This window comes from Macrobrachium nipponense, chromosome 34 (assembly GCF_015104395.2).
Source record: "Macrobrachium nipponense isolate FS-2020 chromosome 34, ASM1510439v2, whole genome shotgun sequence".
Classification (NCBI taxonomy): domain Eukaryota; kingdom Metazoa; phylum Arthropoda; class Malacostraca; order Decapoda; family Palaemonidae; genus Macrobrachium; species Macrobrachium nipponense.
Window position 1 is genome coordinate 5,182,367 of NC_061095.1, and position 22,816 is coordinate 5,205,182.

At 41.5% G+C, this 22,816-nt stretch overlaps 2 protein-coding genes across 2 annotated transcripts in view; one reads left to right on the plus strand and one right to left on the minus strand.

Moving 5' to 3' along the window:
* Positions 1 to 22,816, plus strand: part of LOC135207859 (uncharacterized) — a 56,709-nt gene that overhangs the window by 23,349 nt on the left and 10,544 nt on the right. The window lies entirely within an intron of this gene.
* Positions 1 to 22,816, minus strand: part of LOC135207729 (glutamate receptor ionotropic, delta-2-like) — a 35,826-nt gene that overhangs the window by 11,825 nt on the left and 1,185 nt on the right. The window contains exons 3-11 of the mRNA XM_064239556.1: positions 22,358 to 22,479; positions 21,421 to 21,548; positions 19,281 to 19,402; positions 18,225 to 18,459; positions 17,737 to 17,882; positions 16,759 to 16,848; positions 15,979 to 16,045; positions 15,614 to 15,713; positions 13,872 to 15,401 (exon numbers count right to left, since the gene is read on the minus strand). Coding sequence (XP_064095626.1) covers positions 15,143 to 15,401; positions 15,614 to 15,713; positions 15,979 to 16,045; positions 16,759 to 16,848; positions 17,737 to 17,882; positions 18,225 to 18,459; positions 19,281 to 19,402; positions 21,421 to 21,548; positions 22,358 to 22,479 — 1,269 coding nt within the window. The 3' untranslated portion in view covers positions 13,872 to 15,142. The remainder of the gene's footprint in view (positions 1 to 13,871; positions 15,402 to 15,613; positions 15,714 to 15,978; positions 16,046 to 16,758; positions 16,849 to 17,736; positions 17,883 to 18,224; positions 18,460 to 19,280; positions 19,403 to 21,420; positions 21,549 to 22,357; positions 22,480 to 22,816) is intronic.

Here is a 22,816-nt window from a genome sequence, read left to right on the forward strand (position 1 = left end):
CTTCCTCCTCTGAAGCCTCTTTTCTTGGAGTTTTTTGTAATAGGTCTTGCATTCCCTCTCCTGAGGGATCTACCTCGAAAGGGCCGAGAACTACGTGGTAGAGGAGTGGTTTCTTTAAGTTTCTGTCCTGCAAAACTTGACGGAACAAACTCTCCTTGCTGCTTTAGTCATCAGATCTTGTGTCGTCTTTTTGAGTCAGAGCTGAGGATACTTCTTTTACCAAACTATGCGGAAAAAGATGGAAGTCGAAAGGGGAGCGAAAAGCAAGTTCCGCTCTCTGAGTGAGCGTTACTCCACTCGAAAGAAAAGAACAAAATTGGGCCCTTTTCTTCAAGATTCCAGCTGAGAAAAGGGCTGCTAGCTCGTTCGACCCGTCTCGAAGCGCTTTGTCAATGCATGAAATAAGGTGAACGAGTTCTTCCGTTTTGGTAGACTTCAAGTTTTCAATTTCTTTCCCAACGAACCCAGAGTCCAGTCTAGGAAGTTAAAGACTTCCGAAGGATCTAAAAATCCCTTTGAGGATTGGTGGTCCATTTCAGAGGAAGACCAAACACTTTCGTCTTCCCCATGGCCGTCCGACGAGAAGAGTCCACAAGACTAGAGAAGTCCACATGGGAGAAGCTGGAACTCCCAAACCTAGGACTTCTCCAGTGTCGTACCAGATGCTGGATCTGGAAGCTAATCTGGCCGGAGGAAATGAGAAAGCTGTTTTTCCCTGGTCTTTCTTAGAGTCCATCCATTCCTTCATTAATTTCAAGGCTCTTTTCGAAGAGCGCGATAATACCATCTTCGTAAAGTCGGATTCTTTAGAAGCCTTCCCTAAAGTGAACTCTGAAGGTGGAGAACGAGGGGCAGCTGGCACAAAACTTTCTGGAAAAAGTTCCGCAAAAACTTTCATAAGCCTTTTAAGATCTGCTGAAGGTTGTAGATCTGTTTGATATTCTTCCTCGGAAACGACTTGCATCTGATCAAAAGGAGAATGGGGGATGTCTTCATTCCTTTCTTCTGATTGAGACACAACTGATGTAGCGATGTCATGTTGCGTTTTTGCATCCTGCTGTCCAGTTTCTTGATGCCTGGAGTCTTGTCGTCCAGTACCTTGATGCCTGGTGTCCTGGCGTCCTGTCTCATGACGATTTTCGTCCTGGCGTCTTGCTTCAAGACGTTTTTTTCGTCCTGGCGTCTTGCTTCAAGACGTTTTTTTCGTCCTTGCGTCTTGCTTCAAGACGTTTTTTCGTCCTGGCGTCTTGCTTCAAGACGTTTTTCGTCCTGGTGTCTTCCTTCAAGACTTCTTTCGTCCTGGCGTCTTGCTTCAAGACGCTTATCGTCCTGCTGTCTTGCTTCAAGATGTTTTTCATCCTGGCGTCTTGCTTTAAAACGTTTTTCGTCCTGGCGTTTAACAGTAAGAGTAGCAGGTTGATATGACTGCATAAGAGAGGAGAGTTTCTGCTTAAAATCTTGCAGTACGGAAAACTGTGGAGCTTCTTGCTGCTGGGAACAGACTAGAGAAGTTGCAAAGTCAATCTCTCTCTCTTCATTCTGTTCGTCTTGAGATGAAAGGCCTGAAGAACGCCAATCCGAAGGAGGAGCAGGAGCATGCACTGAAGGCATCCAATCGTCCGATGCTTCCTTTACTCCTATCAAAGACGACGGCCGCCTGTGCGGTATCTTACGTCTTATATTGGTAGGAGAGCAAACATCGGAGACGAAAGAGAAGCGAACAGGAGTTGTAGCACGCACCGAAAGTCTCCCTTCGTCCGATCCTTCCTTACTTCCTGCCAAAGACGACGGCCGCTTGTGCGACATCATGCGTCTTGATTTGGCAGGAGAGCAAGCATCGGAATCGAAAGAGAAACGATCCGGAGTTGCAGTTTGCACCGAAGGTTTCCCCCTTTCCAATATTTCCTTGCCTCCTACCAAAGACGATGGTCCGCCTGTGCGACGTCTACGTCTAATTTGGTAGAGCAAATATCGGAACCTGCAAGGGAAGCGCTCGGGCTGCTCCAATGACTTACATCCTGGACGCTCTTGACGTATATCGTCCTGGCGTCCAGTATCAAGACGCTCGGCGTCCTGGGATTTCCTTTTAATGGGTCTGGATTTAGAAGTCTGACGCCAGCCCCGTCTGGGTACTGCGTCGTCAGAAGACGAAGAAAACACTTTAACCTCGCCTTTCTATAGCGAGGGTGAGCGTCCTGGGGATCGTCTACAGGTACACTCGAGGGGACGACCGCTCGGGAGCTAAAACCTCTCACCTCCTTCGTCGGTCGACTTTCCTTCTCACAGGGGTTGGTGAGCTTGGAAGAGGTCTAGACTAGGAGCACGACAAGTCCGAGCGGCCGCACCCTCCACTGCACTTGCACTAATTTCACTATTCACTTTAATATCTCTCATATTAGACCATAATTTATCCCTGTCTTGTGCCAGGGATTCTACCCGTTGACCAAGGGCTTTGAAATGGCCGTCATCATGTCCTGTAATGATGGACTTTTACCTGTTCTGAAACTGGATTTGGTAATGATACAACAGGAGGAGCGGATCAATAGGATTATCGAGGGATAGAGAACTATCTATTCCTTGACTGTCTATGGAGGAGCGAGACAAGGTCTTCTTCGCTCTCCTTATCCTATCCTTCTCTAATTTACGCACATAGCGGTAATATTCAATCCATTCAGTCTCAGGCAAGCCTACATTCATTCATCCATCTATCACCTATCTCACAAACTTTTCCTCTGCATTTACTACAAATAGAATGAGGATCTAAAGAGGATTTAGCAAGTCTAGTCTTGCAACCTTTCACACACATTCTCAAACTTGAAGCAGAATCAGACATGATGAGAAATCAAAAAGAGAGATCAAAAACAAGCAAAGGTCAAACCAACAATATCGAAACGAAATCAAAATCCAATCAAGCGAAGCCAAAGCCAAAGTGTACTTCACCAAATAATACTGCAAAAGACACGGGCTATAACGAGCGAAGTTCCAACGATGTCACCGTAGCGGCGGCAGGGAAGATCTGAGGAATAGTTGGTATGGTGCTACGTACCTGGTAGAGGGCGCACAGGTGGTGCACCTGACTACCCAATCGGCGATTGCCGCGAGTTTTGAAATTCTGCCGTGACGTCAGGGACGTAAGCTATATATATAACTACCAGGTGAGTTAGATGTTTGAAAAATGGCATACTAAACATAACCATCAACACCTCGATTTGATAAACCTGTACTACTGGTTAGACTACTTTATGATATAGGCTAAAGGGTAGAGTTTTCCAATTCATAGCACAAACTACTATTGCAGTATAAACTAGAATTAAAGAACAGCTCTGCATGGGGTAATATCTTGGTTACTTAAGAATTTACCATTGTTTTTTGTCGGCCAACTGTGATTAAACTATACCTAATTAACCTCAGAAATGGTATGTTACTGTAGGTTGGCCATTCTGGAATGCTATTGCCCATGTGCAGCATTATAGGGAAGCATCTGGTAAAATGTGGAGTTTCCTTCACCAGGGGCCAGAGCCCCACCCTGAGTAACACAGCCTACTAGGTTAGGTTAGGTTAGTTTAGTTCCTTTTATAATCGGTACGTTTCCTTAGCCAATCGCGTATGGGGGAAACAACAGAGTGTACTAGCTGATCCAGTCTTGCCCGCTTGTTGATCCACCCTCCGAAAAAGTACTTTTCCTTACTTTGAAAGGAGAGTAGAGGCCTCGAGGTGTTGCTCCAACCACCAATGATTCATGCCTGGTGCCCATCTCCGGTGTCAGGACGAGTTAAAGTATTTTATCGGAGGGTGGATCAACAACCGGGCAAGACTGGATCAGCTAGTCCACTCGGTTGTTTCCCTTATGGCTCCCTTATGACTTCCAGGGTAGCCATCATAACAGCAACATATCCGCAGTCTCCCCATGTTTTACCCCACCCAATATCCCCCATTACCAAAGGGTCCCTGATAAAGATGTGAGGTTACCCAATACCTGTCCGACCGACAATAAACATCACCACCTCCACCAGCAACACTAAAAGTTCAGGAAAATGATGTTATTATGATATAACAAAGTTTCATGTATACTTACCTGGCAGGTATATATATAGCTATATTCTCTGTTCGCACTGGCAGAATTTTCAAAACTCGCGGCAACCGCTAGATCACTGGTAGTTCAGGTGATCGCCACCCCGCTCCCGTGGCGCTGGTGCTCGGAATCATTCCCATTTTCGTCAGATTTTTCTCTCTGAACCCTGTCTCCTGAGGGGAGGTGGGTGGGAATTTAATTATATATACCTGCCAGGTAAGTATACATGAAACTTTGTTATATCATAATAACATCATTTTCATGTATGACACTTACCTGGCAGGTATATATATAGCTGATTGACACATTTGGAGGTGGGTCAAAGACAGCAACATTGTAAGAGTTTTAAAAATTTAAAAATTTAAAATACTCTTAGATTCCTTACCTGCTAAGGTAGCTGACTTCAGCATTCCTGCCTCTTAGCCTGCTAAGCCTTAGTAGCTTCCAACTAGGACGTGACCTATTAGTTGATGAAGCTAAATACAAGGGTCTGACAACTGGACGGGACCAATTTGTTGACAGGAAACCCTGGCCCTCTCTTTACCACGGGCATTCATGCTAGGATAAGTTAGACCACCTGAACCACACACAACACTAACCTAACACACTACTTCACAGACTGAAGAGGAAATCACCCTCTCAGACAACCGTAAAAAACAACACCATTCATTAAAATACCTAGCATGTTAGTAAGTTATGGGGTGGAAAATCCTTTGCCCAATACTGCTCCTGAGGATACATATGGACCCAACGTTTGACAATTGTCAAACGTTGTTTTGACGTTTCTAAGGTAATGACTTGCAAAAACACTGAATTAGTCCTCCAAAACCAAAACGTCGTTTCAATGATATCTTTGAGGGCCTATTATTCTTTTTAAAAGCCAACGAAGTAGCTACTGCTCTCACTTCGTGGCCTTAACCTTAAGGATGCCTAAATTTTCTTCTTGGCATAACATATGAGATTCTTTTTTTAATAGTTCCCTAAGGAAAAGGCAATAGCATTTTTGGTCATTGCTCTGCTAGGGTCCTTCACAGAGCACCACAGTGATTCTGAGTTCCTCTAATCTTACTGGTTTTATCCAAATAATAGCGCAATGCCCTTACTGACAAAGAACTATCTCTTGTTCCTTGTCCTACTAGATCTGAAAGACCCATAATTTCAAAATGACCTTGGCCATGGATGAGCTGGATTCTCGTTCTTGGCTAAGAACCCCTCCTGAAAAGAGCAAACCGCTTTGTCATGTTTCCAACCAATATGTTTGCTAATTGCTTGCAGCTCACTCACCCTTTTAGCTAGCTGTGGCCAATGCCACCAAAAAGATGGTCTTTTTTGTGATATCTCTCAACGAAGCTTGATCCATCGGTTACAAAACTTACTAGTTCCTAAAAATTTCAGGACCACATCGAGATTCAGGAAGGCGCTCTGTATTGGGGCTCCTTCCTTGTTGCAAAGGACCTTATGAGGTCTCTCAGATCTAGATTATTGTAATATCTAGACCTCTATGTCTAAATACAGAAGCCAACATACTCCGATACCCTTTAATCGTCTGAGTTGACAATTTTATTTCCTTCTTTAAGTATAAAAGGAAGTCGGCAATTTGGGTCACAGAGGTACTGGATGAAGAAATCTTCCGACTCTTGCACCACTTGCGAAAGATTCCCCACTTCGCCTGGTACAACTTAATAGTAGAGGCTCTTCTAGCTCGGCCACCGCTCTGGCCGCCTCTCTAGAAAACCCCCTCGCTCTGACAAGTCTTTCGATAGTCTGAACGCAGTCAGACCCAGAGCGAGGGTGTTCTTGTGGTACCTGTTTGAAGTGAGCTGTTTGAGTAGATCTACTCTTGCTGGAAGTGTCCTTGGTACATCTATTGTCCATTCCAGTACCTCTGTGAACCAATCTCGGGCCGGCCAGTATGGAGCTACTGAGAGTCATTCTTGTCCCTTGACTCTCCCTGAATTTCTTCAAAACCTTCCCTAATATCTTGAACGGGGGAAAGGCGTAGACGTCTAGCCCCGTCCAATCTAGAAGAAAGGCGTCTACTGCGACTGCTTGACGGTCTGGGACTGGAGAGCAATACGTCGTCAATCTCTTCGTCATTGCTGTCGCAAACAAAGTCTACCACTGGGCGACCCCATAATTTCCACAGACTGGCATACTTCTAAATGAAGCGTCCATTCTGTTGATAGAAGTTGACCTTCCCTGCTCAACAGGTCCGCTCTCACATTCTTCTCCTCCCCTTGAATGAATCTGGTGAGAAGGTTACGTTTTCCTTCTCTGCCCAAAGAAGGATCTCCTCCGCCAACTTGCAAAGAGAGATTGAATGTGTCCCTCCTTGTTTGCGGATGTACGCCAGAGCTGTGGTATTGTCCGCGTTGACTTGTACCACCTTGTTGCGAATCACGCGCGTTGAACTCCTTCAAGGCCAAGAAAATCGCCATCAGTTCCTTCCTGTTTATATGCCAAGCCGTTTCCTCCTTGCTCCAACGACCTGAGACTTCTTGAAGTCCGAGAGTCGCTCCCCCAGCCTGCGTCCGAGGCGTCTGAGAACAATACATGGTCTGGGTTCTTTTGCTGGAGAGACGCTCCCCTTTGCTAACTCCCCGGAGTTAGCCACCACCTTTTAACTTTAACTCCTCTTTGATCTTGCGAGGAATTTGAAACAGGAAGGAATCTGGTGCGATTTTCTTGGCCAGACTTGGTTCAAAAATATTTGTAGGGGTCTCATGTGAAGCCTTCCTAGAGAAACGAACCGTTCCAGGGACGAGAGTGTCCCCCAGTAGCTCATCCACTCTCGTGCTGAACATTGTTCTTTCTCTAGAAAGGCTTGCACTTTCCGGATGCACAGATCTTGTCTGTTGGGAGACGGAAAAGCCCGAAAAGTCACTGAGGAGATCAGAATCCCCAAATAAACTAGCTCCTGACTGGGGTTCATATTCGACTTTTCTAAGTTCACCATCAACCCTAACTCTTTCGTTAATGTTAACGTCATTTCTAAGTCCTCCAGACATTGCTTTCTTGATTGGGCTCTTATGAGCCAATCGTCCAGGTATAGAGACTCTTATTCCTAGAATGTGTAGCCACTTCGCCACGCTCGCCATCACTCTTGTAAAAACTTGTGGGGCTGTGCACAGTCCAAAACAGAGGGCTTTGAACTGAAAAACCCTGTTCTGGATCACAAATCTCAGGTACTTCCGGTATCTTGCATGAATTGGGATATGAAAATATGCGTCTTGAAAGTCCAGGGTGACATCCAGTCCCCTGGACGTACCGCTGCCAGTACTGAATCGGTCGTCTCCATCGTAAATTTTGTTTTCTCCACAAATAAATTGAGTTGACTTACGTCCAGTACTGGTCTCCATCCCCCCGAGGATTTGCTACTAAAAACAGCCGGTTGTAAAATCCCGGAGATAAGTGATCCAGAACAGGTTCTATTGCTCCTTTCTTGAGCATAGAAAGAACTTGTTCTTGTAGTGCTTCTTGTTTCCTGGATCGCTGTAGTGAGCTCCCAGCTCTCTTGGTGATGTCGCAAGAGGCGGTCTCTTTAGAAAAGGGATCTTGTAACCTTCTTTGGCCACCTTGACTACCCAAGGATCTGCTCCCTTTTCTTGCCAAATCTCCCAAAACTTCTGGAGTCTGGCACCTACTGATGTCTGAAGGACTTGCTGTTCATTGTTTTAGTACTGGGTTTCGAACCCCTCTTGACGGAGTTCTTCTTGCTCTGAAGGCCGGACGAGAAAAGGACTTGCCTCGAAAGGGCTGACTAGCTTGCCTTGATTCCTTAGGAGTCTTCTTAACTACCTTGTTGGGTAAAAATTTCCTTACCGAGGAAGTTAACAGATCCTGCGTCGCCTTCTGAGTTAGGGAAAGCGAAATATCCTTGATAATATCCGCAGGAAAACAATTGCTCCCGAAAGTGGGTGGGGAAAAAAGCAATCGGATTCTGGGCGTTAGAAACGCCCTTAGCAGCAAAAGAGCATAGGAGTGACCTTTTCTTTAAAACTCCTGCGGTGAAAAGAGATGCCAATTCATTCGCTCCATCCCTTAAGGCTTTGTCCATGCAGGACATAATACTGCTTGGAGTTGAGAAGCCGTTGCTTCATTATCTTCCACTGTTCGTCCCAGAGCTCCCAAGGACCAATCCAGAAAATTAAAAACCTCGAAGGTCCGGAAAATCCCTTTCAAGAGATGATCTAATTCTGATGGAGACCACCACACTTTGGCCGAATTCAAGGCATGTCTGCGGGAACTGTCCACGATGTTGGAAAAATCCCCCTGGGCGGAGGCAGGCACTCCAGGCCGAGATTTTCCCCTGTCGCATACCAAATTCCGGACTTCGATGCCAATTTGGCGGAGGAAAGAGAACACAGTCTTGCCCGCTTCCCTCTTTTCCTTCAACCACGTATCAATTCTTTGAAGGCCTTCTTAGCCGTAATCGAAACTTCATCTTCAAAAACGAGGACTTCTTCGGAGTTTTATTCTTGGAGAATTGAGAAAAGGGTGATGTCGGTAGCTGCAGGCTGAAAATCCCCTCCAAAAAGTGAAAGAAGGCAATTCGTCAATTTCTTATAATCTGAAGAAGGTGCTTCACCTTCTTTTTCTTCCTCAGATTCTAAGTCTTCTATTCCTCTTCTGCCGAAGACACATCCTGTAAACCCAGGTCTTGCTGCAGAAAATCTTCTCCAACCTCACGTGAAGAAACCTGCTCCTGCCGCCTGCGTCCTGCGTCCTTCTGAGCTCCGAGGTTGCGTCCTGCGTCCTGTTCCGGAAGCTTGCGTCCTGCGTCCTGCTCCGAAAACTTGCGTCCTGCGTTCCTGTTTCTCTTACTTGCGTCCTGCGTCCTGCTCCCCGTAACTTGCGTCCTACCGAGACTCCGAAGCCTGACGAGAAGGCGGCCAACCATCATGCGTCCTCTTAGACGACTTGACTGGGAGAGATGCGTCCTTACGCCTTGTAGGAGGAAGTTCCGATGTTCCCCACGATTTAACCAAATCGGCTAACCTTCCTTGCATCTCTTCAAGGAAGTTCCTAGTCTCTGCTTCCTGGCGTGAAGTCTGAGCAAGCAGAGAACAAAGACGAGACGGATCATCAACACGAGAAACTCGATCTTGAGTTCTACGATAAGGGGAAGATATCGGAGAGACTGCTCCGTATTCAGAGGAGAGCTCCTATCCCGAGAACCGTCGTACACATGAGGTCTTGCGTCTTGTCTTGACTTAAAGGATCTCCTCCTTTTAATCGGAACCACCTCTTCCTCATCACTAGAAGAGAAAATCTCGGGACTACTCCACCGTCTTGCGGGTAACGCTCCATCTTGAGAAGACGTAGGTCTATGCGTCCTCTTCAGAGGACGCGAAACTTCCGCATAACGTCCATACCTGCCTGACGCAGCACTATCTGTCGAGGAAAGGACACTTCCCAGTGTCGCCTTTTCTATGGCGCACTGCTGCAGCCTGGGACGCAACAGGACTGCCTGAAGGGACGACTGATCGTAAGGGAACCCCTCTCGCCTCCCTTCGACTGTCGACATGTCCTTCTCACCTTGGGTCTGGGAGCTTGGCAGAGGTCTAGGTCTAGGAGCACGAGTGAGACGATCAGCCGCCCCTCCACTACACTGACACTTTCAATCGTACCCACTTTGTCTGTAAACGCTGAATCTGATCGCCCATTGACGCAAGGGCGGCAACACTTTCACAATATTAGTATCCTCAGAAACAGCAGCTGGCGCAGGAGAGACCTGAGGAGAAGGAGTTAACAACTTCTACTTGGGAAGAAGGGGGAGAAATAACAGAATTATTCAAGGCCTTACTAGAAGAAACCTGACCTCTCACTCCGAGACACCGATCTTCTTACTCTATCCTTTTCAAGTCTCTCAACATATTTGGTGAAAGTCTTCCATTTCTTTCTCATTTAAACTTTCCACACTCATTACATCTATTGTCCCAAGTACACAAAACCTCTCTACATCTTTTACATAGTGTGTGAGGGTCTACCGAAGCTTTCGGTAGTCTCACCTTACACCCTTCTTTCATACACACTCGAAATACTATACCAGAATCAGACATTCTAATAACTTCCAATCGCGATTGCCAATCCAACTTTCCAATACGATACCCAATATCCAAGTACAGCGAAAGTCAGCTAACGAGTTTCGAATTCTAGCAGGGAACCAACAACGATGTTGCCGGTTCAGTGGCAGAAAAAAATCTGACGAAAATGGGAATGATTCCGAGCACCAGCGCCACGGGAGCGGGGTGGCGATCACCTGAACTACCAGTGATCTAGCGGTTGCCGCGAGTTTTGAAAATTCTGCCAGTGCGAACAGAGAATATAGCTATATATATACCTGCCAGGTAAGTGTCATACATGAAATCTATCATCTGAAAAACCCTTTCAGATGGTCTAAAAAGCTTTAAATTTATTGGCAGTATGGCAAAGGAAGTCTTGTCTTGCGCTTTCCTGAAGAGCGTCCTTTTGATGAGTGCCTTTGCAAGAATCCTACTTGAACGTTGCCGAAAATCCTGACCGTTTCAGGAGGACGTCGAGCCTTTACATAACCCGTAACTGTCTTATCTCAAAGTCTTGACTGAGGTAGAGAAAACGAGATCTTCCCTTGAGCTTTCCTTAACTCCATCCACCTTTGCGAAAAGCAATATAATATTGACAGAGACCTCTTGAATTCACGAAACCCCGGGGTCTTGCTGGTTTTCGAAGACGAAGTTCTGTTCACTTTCTGAGGCTCAAATCTTAAACAAGAGCTTGAAGAGTTCAACAGAAACGTTCTGGTGCGCGCTCGGCGTCCACTGGCGAGGACGCTCGGCGTCCTGGTGCGCGCTCGGCGTCCACTGACGAGGACGCTCGGCGTCCACTGGCGAGGACGCTCGGCGTCCTGGTGCGCGCTCGGCGGCCACTGGCGAGGACGCTCGGCGTCCACTGGTGAGTGCGTCCATCCGAGCGTCCTGTTCAAGCCGATCGTCCAAATAAGCGTGCAGTAAAAGCGTCACGCTCCTGACAGGCGTCAAAACAAGCGAGAGAAACTGCCTTCTTTTTCCTATTCTTGGTGGAAAGAAGTACACGTGATCAGGCAACTTTCGCCTTCTTACTTCTCACTGAAAACACATAACGAGGGAGAGAAGGGGACGTGAAGCCTCCTTTTCTATAAAAGCTTCTTAGAGGGCGCGAGTCCTTCCGAGAGCTCCAACCCTTGTGCGGGGAGGACGCCTCGAGGACGAGAAGCAATCCTTCAGGATTCGTGCATGTGCACGCACTTTGGCAGTCTGGGTATTTTCATCAGAAACTGCCGAAGGCACGCCAGATCGGTGGGGTTCCCTGTAACCCTCCTTCGGCTTTCGACATGCCCTCTCCCTTGGTTCTGGGAGTTCGACAGAGGTCTAGACCTAGAGGCGTTATAAGGCCGATCTGACGCACCCTCCACTACACAAGGGGCACTGTCACTGCACTTAGCCACTTCACTATTTGCTCTCTAAAGCAAACACTTTCGATTCTAAGTTACGAATCGAAATAGTATAAGAGAAAGGGCAATAACCTCTACAGACACTGTTTTAGGGCCCGAAGGCAACATTACAGGGTTAGGCGTAACAAAAACAGAAGTAGAACTCTTCACAACAATGAAGGAGAGCGATCACCTCTCGCAGACATAGTCATAACCCGTAGGCCATACTACAGCGTTAGGCAAAATAAAGTCTACCGGAAGGTTAGCAGTATCACTACCCTGACTTTCGTAATTGATTAATAGCGTACATACTAAACAAACTTTTTCCTTACGGAATTAGACACGTTTACTGATTAATTGCGTACATACGAATCATACTTTTTCCTTACGGAAATAGACATGTTTACTGATTAATTGCGCCCCCCAAGTGCGGAACTACCGAAGCTTTCGGTAGCCACACCCTATCTTTGCAGACAACACCCTCTGAAACTAGCCTAACTAGATTCAGATATCTTATGCAAAAATGAATCAAATTCAAATCAATTTAAGATAGCGTATGCCTAGCCACAAATCCAAGTAAATAAATTAAAAGACAATTAGGATACTTAGCGGCAAATGAAGTTTCCAAAATCCTAAGCCGGAGGTACTGAAAACAGGTGTTTTCAGTACCGGCGACAGAAAATTTATGAATAGAAAATGGGAATGGTTCCTGATACCCGCCTCCCAGCGGCGGGAATGGGTACTAACCACCTGGCCGACCACTGCGTGTGTCGGAAGTTTTTTTTAAATTCTGTCGGACTTCAGAAAATACAGCTATATATATACCTGCCAGGTAAGTGTCATGCATAAAAACAGATGTTTTCAGGTTTCATCAAGCTGAAAAAGGCAATAGATTTCACGAAGAGTCAAACTTCCAGAAATTGTACATCCATAGGTCACGGACGATCGAATCGGCCCTGAAAAGAGCACGATTTCTGTGTACTTCAAGTCTTCTTTGAATCTCCTCTTCAGAGCTCTTTACACGACCGAATCGATTGTTCGTGGCCTACAGATATACAATTTCTGGAAGTTTAACTCTTCGTAGATGTCTATTGCTTTTATTAGCTCGTTGAAACCTAAAAAAATATGTTTTTCAGCGAAAACTGATGTATTATTACACGGTTCACAGTAGATTCAAAGAGGATTTCAAGTACACAGATAGATTAGTTTAGTTTTATTTTTCATGTATATAATCAAAATCTAAGTATGTTCAAGTATTAGGTATTGTGAGTTTTTATATTTTCATTTACTGTCAAAATGTTTTGGTGCTTTGGTGATGACAGTATGGTGCTTCACTCTGACATATTGAATTGAACATGTTCAGCGAAACAATTCAGTTTGACTATTATTACTACTGTCGCTGATCTTCTAGTGCCTCATCTATAGGTAGCTCTTAGCAACAGTGTACGGCAACTGCTGCATGATTAGCAAACCGCTGTACCCTACAGCAAGTCAATAGCACAATACAGCACAACTGACAGAAGCTGACATAGCCCGCCCACCCTCCTTACACTATGTTATTTGTACTGCAGGAAGTCTGAAATTGACGCATGCGCAATTCACTGCCGTACCAATATCTATCGCAATCAGGGATACGGCTGCCGTACCAATATCCTGTGCCAATAAATTTCCATGGTAACAAGCTAGGTATTCGAGCTATCCCCTAGTTTTACAAATTATAATTAGCCTAGTAGGTTCCAATGCTCAACATCTCCTAGGTTAGGAAGAGGTCACCCTAGTTCAGTCCACAGAAACCTAGGTTAGGTTGTTACAACACGGTACTGGGATGGGTTAGAATTTATATTAGCCTAAGTTAGCCGGTAGATCTAGGGTACCTATCCGCGGCAGCCTAGACTATGGCAGTTGTGGTTTTTCTATGCAGTTTTAGTACATACTGAACAAGAATTTTAAATAATATTTATTCAGACGACTGTAATTAGCTAACCGCCAGGGGCCAGTACTAAACATGGCGAAATACATTGGACGCCCCAATCCCTAGTGGATGTCGTATCCGAGGTTACGTTTCTTGCAGGGTAATTCTAAAGAATATAGGCTACTATATACTAGTTCTGCACGAACTGCAAGGAATGTAACCCCGGATACGACATCCACTAGGGATTGGGGCGTCCAATGTATTTCGCCGTTTTTAGTACTGGCCCCTGGGGGTTAGCTATACCTAATTACAGTCGTCCGAATAAATATTACTTTAAATTCTTGTTCAGTACCTATAAATGGCGAACTACTAGGTAAGTACTAGCCTACTACCTTATAACAAATACTAATTTAACATTCCAGCACCTTATTGCTTACCTTGTGAGTAGGTAGGCCAATATTTGAAAATGAACCTATGTAACTCCCGGTGTATCTTTACTCCTATTGCTGATTTTTACTTGGGTTTTAACACAAAACCTATCACAAGCTCTCTTGTTGTTAAGCGGTTGTTATGGCAGTCGAACCACAACAAGCAGCCAGACTAGGATTCTTGATTAAACATGACAGCAACTGTCAGCGGGGCGGGCAGACCCGTGTAGTAGTAGTAGTAGTAGTAGTAGTAGTAGTAGTAGTAGTAGTAGTAGTAGTAGTAGTAGTAGTAGTAGTAGTAGTAGTAGTAGTAGTAGTAGTAGTAGTAGTAGTAGTAGTAGTAGTAGTAGTAGTAGTAGTAGTAGTAGTAGTCGAGAGCTCCCTCTGAAACTGTTCCCCTACTCGTTCTATTCCTATCTTGTTTGTGTTTATTTACGTTTACTGTCTGTAATTCCAAAAATCTTTTATAAATTATTTTCCTATTTTCAATTTCTTCTTTCGTAGATCTACAAATAGAATGATGTTAGCGACCAATTTATCTTGATTTGCTTGATATGGCTGCTGGGCTATTCCAAATTTATTTCCTGTATCACAATATACGTACTGTGCAGTAGCGTAAGAAATTTTCTAAATTTTGTTATTTCCTCAGAGAAAACCATTTTATATCTTCCCTTATTAACCCATTTCTATCGCTTAATTCTAGTGCCTAATCTACGTAGTACTACTGATCAGCATTTTTTTCGGTGTTATCATACCTGGTGTAGCTTCTCCATTGTTTTCTTGATATTTTCTATAGATGTTTTAGGTTGCCTTTATTTCTGTCATCCACGCTTTTTTGTCTGTTATTTATAATTTCTTTAAATTACTTGCCTTTAATTGATTGAATTTTACTCAAGTTTATGTTTAACTTTTTCAGATACTCTTTTATTTGCAGAATTCAAGGGGGTTTTCTTATTTTGATATTGGTCTATGGTTATCATACAGAAGCCCGTTATGCAATGCATATGGCCAACATTTAGCGATTTTAGATAATATTTGTTCTTACACACGCAGTGTTTAACTTCATTTATTCTCTGAATGTATCTCTAAATCTAACACCATTATAGATTACATATCAATACACATCTTCAGTTTCTTTAGCGCTGCCCTTCATGCTGCTAGATTAAAATGGCCTAGTACCACCGCCGCAGACTCTAACTCCGAGCAACTAGTGAGCAAGACTGTTCGGACTCAGATTTCAGTCCACGTAGGCTGCAAAGTCACAAAAATATTCCGTATCACTACTTCGGTCCTTGTGATGCTTTGTTCGCCCTTCTGCAATACAAATTCTGCCTCTCTACCAGGAAGGCAAGGGACGTTACGAAGATACCAATCACGTAGACAAAGAAGCCACCTTGCAAATGTTCTATGGTCAGTGCAGAGGGAACTGCAGATAGGCGCTGATAAGCCCGGCCACCGGCTACTGGATTCTGGCCCAGTTTTAGTACTTGCTCTTTCTTCCATTTGTTGATGAGGCCGCCTTCGTTCAGGTGCGACAGACTAACAAAAGTAAATATAAAATTAATTGTTAATACACTGCATGTTTCACTTTTAATTATTTTAGGCCCTTTATATTATAATGATTCTATCAAGAAATGGGACAAAAGACAGTAAGTTTAGCGGCTGAAGTGCGGTAATCAATGTATTTTTAATCTACTCAGAACAAGATGAAAGGATGATTTTCATTCAAATAAATCTTTTGAGTTCCTTACATGTCACTCATGACACTTTTGAAGGGCGATCTTGTCCGGCAAACAATTCCATATTTTTGAGGAAAGAAGCTTTGACGTCCCATATAGAACTTCTCTTGGCCTGTATGAAAATAATATTGATAAACTACCTCTCTTTCAAACTTTAAAGTGGTTTACAGTCCTTCATTGTTCCCAGCTTGAAACCTATTCGTTGATATCTACTTACAAAATATATCATGAAACTAGGACATCTATTTTTAATCTAAGATCAGCTAAGTAAATCAACATTCCACTCCGGCCAAGAACGTAAAGTGCAATAGATTAACATCTATTTATACCAAATCCCAAAAACATCCAAAGCATAAAGGAGTCTAATTTAAACGAACCTTGTTTGAGAGTCTGCATTTCAGATGCCAAGCGGGCCTCAATGTAGACAGCCTTACCAGAAAGAGTCTGAAGGAAAATAATTGAAAATGGTAGTATATTAACACTTTTCTTCGGCATTACGCAAATAAGGCATTATGGGTAAACTTATTAACAACTATAAAGTTACCAGATACTTTTACTGTAAGTGTTATTTCAAGGTAGCAACACCTTGTTTATTTGTTTATTTTTTCACCTACAGCTCGTTTTCCCCTTAAGCTGCCAATGATGGGAAAATATCGATCTGCATTGGTCTTCTGTGTGAAAGCAGAAGATGGAAGAGAATTTCGTAGTGTTTGCGATTATTATTCCAGCGATTTGAATGTTATACTGAGGGATGTTAAATGAAAACAGCGTTTTTAACTCCGACAGAAAGCACAGACGTGACTTTTGAAAGGGAAAAGGTTGTAAGACTAGGAACGACTATCCCAAAGAAGAATTTACTCCAGATTGTATTCTTAAGCAAGAACCAATGAGGCAATGAGAAAATACTACGAGATAGTGGTTCACTAACTGTCATAAGAAACTAGACGTATTTAGCAACCACAATTCTTATTGCTTTAGTTACTGATGATTTTTCTCTCTACAGTATCACTATTCTAGGAATAACTTTATTCACCGTTCTAAGTTACTAGGAGCTTCACCATCATCTTCGTTGCTGATATTTGTAACGATGTTATTATTATTACTGAAGATACACTTACAACTGATCATTGCTCATATGAAACCTTGATCATACTCACAGCAGCAACGCCGTCTGCGATGACGTCGACGTAGTTTTTCTCTCCCGAGATGAGATTTCCGATGTCGCGGTAAACGCCCGAGGTTGCAGACTGCAAATAGGAAAGAAACTTTTATCGATTTGTCCATCTTCATACGTACTTGGATATCGTCTTTCATTATTTCATTATCACAAATATGCGATATATATAGTAATAGTGTATGTATTACTGAATCACGATGATATGGAATGTGTTGAATGTATAAATAAAAGCAAACACCACGAGGGAAAGGTGAAACAACGGAGTGGTTACTAGGCCTAAGTTACCTTAGGTCTTTATAGAAAGAGCAAGTGCTTTGCTAAAACACGAATTGTGTATTAATGGAATCATTTACCTCAACTTAAATATAACTCTTTTGGTTTCCATAAGGTGAGTTTTCCAGTATTTTGCTCAATAAAGTTATTTCAATCAGCTAAAACAATGTCTGTGAAAGTTATGAAGCTATTTATGCTATACCTTATTTATCACACTAAAGTAATGTTGATTGTTTAGATTTTGAAGCTACCTTCCCTAGCTTATTACACCTAATTAAGTCTTTCCGACCTTCAGTGTATCAACAAAGCGGTTTGCCTTAACTTAAACCTAATTTTCGGGTAATGAAGCTGTTTCCCCAAACTTAAACTCTATATCTTCCTGACAAATTCAAGCTATTTATCATTAACCAAGACATCTATGGTAAAAGAAGAGACTTCCCTCAACTCAGGCTACCAAATCTATGCGTATTAAGAGACCCACCTTGAAGAGGAAGTCGATGTTTCATTACCCAAGACCTCCATGATTAAAAGAAGAAGTTTCCCTCAACTCAGGCCTAAATCTACGCTGATTACGAGACCAACCTTGAAGAGGAAGTCGATGTTTCATTAACCAAGACCTCCATGATTAAAAGAAGAGGTTTCCCTAAACTCCGGCTACCAAATCTATGCTGATTACCAGACCCACCTTGAAGAGGAAGTCGATGCTTCCTTCTCTGAAGATCACGGGATAAAATCCTTTGTCTGTCGCACCGAGGAGATCGGAGAGGGAGTCTATCGGCTTCTCGTAACTGGGGACGCTCAGGTAGGCCGTGAGGACTCCAGAATACACGGCTGGAAATTGCAAGATATTTATAAATAATGACACCATTATATAACAGACAAGAGCGAGTGAGATTTTTATACAAAATTACTGGGACGCTCATGTGTTTACGAAATGTATAATTTCTATCCAGCACCATCCAGGTTATTCATTTAATGATGAGATGCGCATTGAATTATATAAGCCTCCATGTAAAAATATAGATAATATCAGCATTTACAGCAAATTGCTTGTGTGTTAAGCTAACATATGCCAAGTGCTTTTTATTAGGAAAACGGTCACCGTGGTGTGGTCGGCATCGATGTGATATCTTTAGACATAGCTTACAACAAAACAAAAGACTAGTCACTCACAATTGATGTAATAACAGTACAGGTACCAAGCACCGAAGAGGTACCTGATGGACCAAGACGGAGGCACCAAGGTGTTGTCCATTCTCACGAGGCTACGGAAGGTGCTGTAGGTGATGCGATCCAAAGTCATGTCTTTCGAGCTTCTTCTTCTATCAGGAGTCGATAGAGAGAGCAGGTTCGTGACATAGATCGCGAAGCTGTAAGCGAAGACGCTTAGTCCCAGCACCAGCCAAACCTGTGTCCATTACAGAAAATAAGATTTTACACTTACATCGGTACAAGCACTAGAAAAAAATAAGAGCGTTGAGGCGAAAATGTATAAGTAGCTTCTCTATTACTTCTTATTTAGGTTAAAAGCTTTAATTGCGTACAAAAACTTCATTATTTGTTGTAAATGTAACTTTGATTTATCAAGTTTTCTTGTCTCACTATCTTCTTTAGCCAGATTTTTCGCTGCTAACGTTTTAGAATTGCATAGAAAGATTTTATATAAGCATTTCTTCATACTAAGCTCAAGAGTAGGGGATTTATGAATAAAGATATCTATAAGTCTTGCAGTAGGTACATTTGATGGAGACATATTACGTTACTGTTGACTTTTCTGGCCTTGTTGCATGCTCCCGCTTTCACCAAACTTTTGTTCTGTAGGATGTTTCCAGTAATTGTTACGGAAGCCTATATTTCAACGGTTTCTTGTATTCAATGGTGGTCAGTCATTACTATAGTGACCAGACTTAATACAGTCCTATTAGACTCAGGTTTGTTTACCTGATTTCTACCAAGGATTTACCAGCGAGAAAAACCTCTAAAATAAATAGCTTTACCTCATGATCACATAAACAGCGCAATTTGTGATTCTTGCTAATGATACTCCTCATTGATCTTCAATCATACCACTTTTTTTTTTTATCGACATTTTTAATTCACATTCCTCTGCGATCAACTTTATTTAAAGGACTTTCGTCCCGACGATACTTGCTGCCTATCTGCAGTTCCCGTACCACCTTAAAAACAAAAGACAAAATAAAAATCAAATGCAAGTGAAAAATGTCTGACCTCCGGGGTGAAAGGGGAAAACACGGCAAACGCCCTGCTCTTTTCTTTCGGTGTCCGGGAGACGCACGTCGAGGACTCGATGTAGTAAGGGAAGGTGAAGTCCACGACAGTCTCCCTTGACGCTGTGGAGATATGGTACACGTTTTGTAAACTCTCTCGATCCAAAGAGGAAAATAAACGCTCTTCTAAATCTAACATGAAATGTTGCCATTGAATATAATCATCAATGTTCTAATCTCTGAATCTTTATGTTCATATGACTAAAGATGTTTCATGCACTGGCAATATATGCATTGATCATACTCCAACTAGGATACCAGAACATTTATGCAATTTTACAATTGCACCATGCGTATCTGTGTAATGTTGCCCTGTATTTTCTTGTTTAAAAGATTTTTTATAGTTAAACGTGGAGTCTATATCCCGTAGACTATATGTGCGCACACCTAACGTTTTGAAAAGTATAGTGTACGATCATATTTTTATCATTTAATTTCAGTCTGACTAAATTGTGCAACGACTTTCCTAATCCTGTGGTTGAATAGTTCGAATTTTGAGAGATTAAAATTAGTGCAAATGCTTTTATTTTTGTTAAGCAGCCGGAAATGACGCACTTCATAGTTTTCTTTTTTTATTTGTCTTGTTTTACTTTGTTATCTATCGCATTTGTTGCATTTATCTTGTAGCGTTTTACTTTTCCAAGTTGGGTTGCAACTTGATCTGTAATAATAATAATAATAATAATAATAATAATAATAATAATTAATAATAATAATAATAATAATAATATTTTGGAAGAAGACACTCTTTTAGGCAAATGCTGTTAAAAAGAATGGCAGAATTAAGCGAGTTAATTTTTTATATTGTTTTTTCTACTTTCCTAACAATTCGCTTCTCAGGCTCAGCGGTGTTTCTGAGTAACTGGCCAATATTCATATTGGGAATTTCTAAAAATTATCAAAATGCTGAAGGTGATCTTTTATTTTATTAAAACAGTCGTCAGTGCCGGTAATAATCAATAATAATAATAATAATAATAATAATAATAATAATAATCAAATATAATAATAATAATAATAATAATAATAATAATATGCACTTTAATTCATTTTACTTACTACACTTAAAGAATTTTGCTATCTTGACATATCAGTCCTGCATATTAGTAGTTTATGATCTTTTATAGGCCAAAAAGGAAAGTTAATTTGTATATTCATAATATCGTCTTTTTACAACTTTTAGATCTTATTAATGAATCTACCATGCACCGTAGATAACATTTTCGATCCTATAATCTTACTGCCTGTAATCTAAGTATATAAGTAAATCGGTCACGATTCTGTAGTATTAATTCGTTAAGTAACTTTATTCTGAGTAATCCAGTCTTAAATATTAATTTCGTTCATTTTCAATTCATCTCTTCATTTATCTTTGGTAAAATCCTATTGTCTGTTAATTAGAAAATAATAACTGTTAATGGCATCAATGAAATCTTGCCTGTAATAGTGGTTTCGTTAACTACTAGTTTCAAAAGCCCATTATCTGTCCTTTTACAGATACCTGTACATAAGCTACTATAGGATCTTACCTGTAATAGTGATTTCGTCAAATGCGCATTTTAAAAATCCATTATCTGTCCTTTTACGGGTAACTGTATACATAAGCCACTGTAGGATCCTACCTGTAATAGCGATTTCGTCAAACGATCATTTTAAAAATCCATTACCTGTCCTTTTACGGATAGCTGTATACAGAAGCTACTATAGGATCTTACCTGTAATAGCGATTTCGTTAAATGCGCATTTTAAAAATCCATTATCTGTCCTTTTACAGGTACCTGTACATAAGCTACTGTAGGATCTTACCTGTAATAGTGGTTTCGATAACTATCAGTTTCAAAAGAACATTATCTGTCCTTTTACAGACACATGTACATAAGCTACTATAGGGATCTTACCTGTAATAGTGATTTCGTCAAATGATCATTTTAAAAATCCATTATCTGCCCTTTTACAGGTACCTGTACACAAACTACTATAGGGATCTTACCTGTAATAGTGATTTCGTCAAATGATCATTTTAAAAATCCATTATCTGTCCTTTTACAGATACCTGTACATAAGCTAGTGTACGATCTTACCTGTAATAGTAATTTCGTCGATTGCAAAGTGAGCTTTGTACATGGACACCATCCCAATGAGACCTGATACTGTTCCATCGGGCTGAGGACCACCCCATTGGCCGTCCTCGGGAATAACGACTTCGATCCTGTAAGAGACGAAATTATGACAAATATATTATTATTATTATTGTTATTATTATTATTATTATTATTATTATTATTATTATTATTATTATTATTATTATTATTATTATTATTATTATTATTATTATTATTATTATTATTATTGGGGGAAAACTCTCTATCACGAGAGTATATACAATGTTCTAAGGGGTCCACAATGATAAAAATGTTAAAAGATCGTGTATAATTCATAAACACTTTGTAAAAGCTTTCGAACCCTTCCCTGGGTTCATCTTCAGTCCAAATGAATGTGTGGATCCCTTAGAACATTATAATTATTATTGTTATATTACTTTTATTATTATTATTGGTGCGGCATCTTTATTAATACAGTAAGTATCAGCAACATTTTCTGTGGAATATATCTCCACTAATTTCAAGGGTCTCTTCCAAATGCATCTAAAGATAGCTATCATTCTCTCAAAATTGTATCATCATTTTATGGCCATGTATTGCAATTCCAACCACAAATTAAAGCACGAAAATAATAAAAATAAGAAAAGGAGGATTGAGATTCGACAGAATAATAAAGATCGCATAGAGGAAGGAGAATTTTATTTATGAAAATATTTTTCATTCGATCTAGGTTATATAAGATTTTCTTCTATTTTTTTCTTCTATACGTTTTCCTCCATTCGCTCAAAGTGGATGTTACATTTTACTCTGTTGGCTCAAATTACAGGCTATGTTTTCCCTTTACCCTGAGTACTGAATATCATTTTCCTCTGGACATACATACGTGAAATTGGACGAACACCCTGGCCATACATACGTGAAATTGAGAGCTTGGCTTATGGTGGTAATGATGCTGGCGTCTATTCCTGTATCTGCCAAAGGTTCGCCTGTAGGGCCTTCCTTCAAACCGAACCAAGGCCAGTTGTCAACGGCAGCAACCTTCAAATAACAAATGGAACTACTGTATTTATGCATTTATGAGAAAGAAATTATCTTTACCCTTTACTCTTTCTAAACTGAGCAAACGTTTACAGGACAGAAGCCCAAAAAGGCCATTAACTTGCAAAGGAAATGTTTTTATTATGAGAGAGACATTGTCTTTACCCTTTACACTTTCTAAACTGAGTTAACGTTTACAGGGCAGAAGCCCAAAAAGGCCCACTAACTTGTCACGGAAATGTTTCTGAGTGATTTTTAATGGGTCGATAAGAGACAGATGAAGAGTAAAAATTAAAAACAATTGCAAACTATTAATTTATACTGAAAACCTCTAACT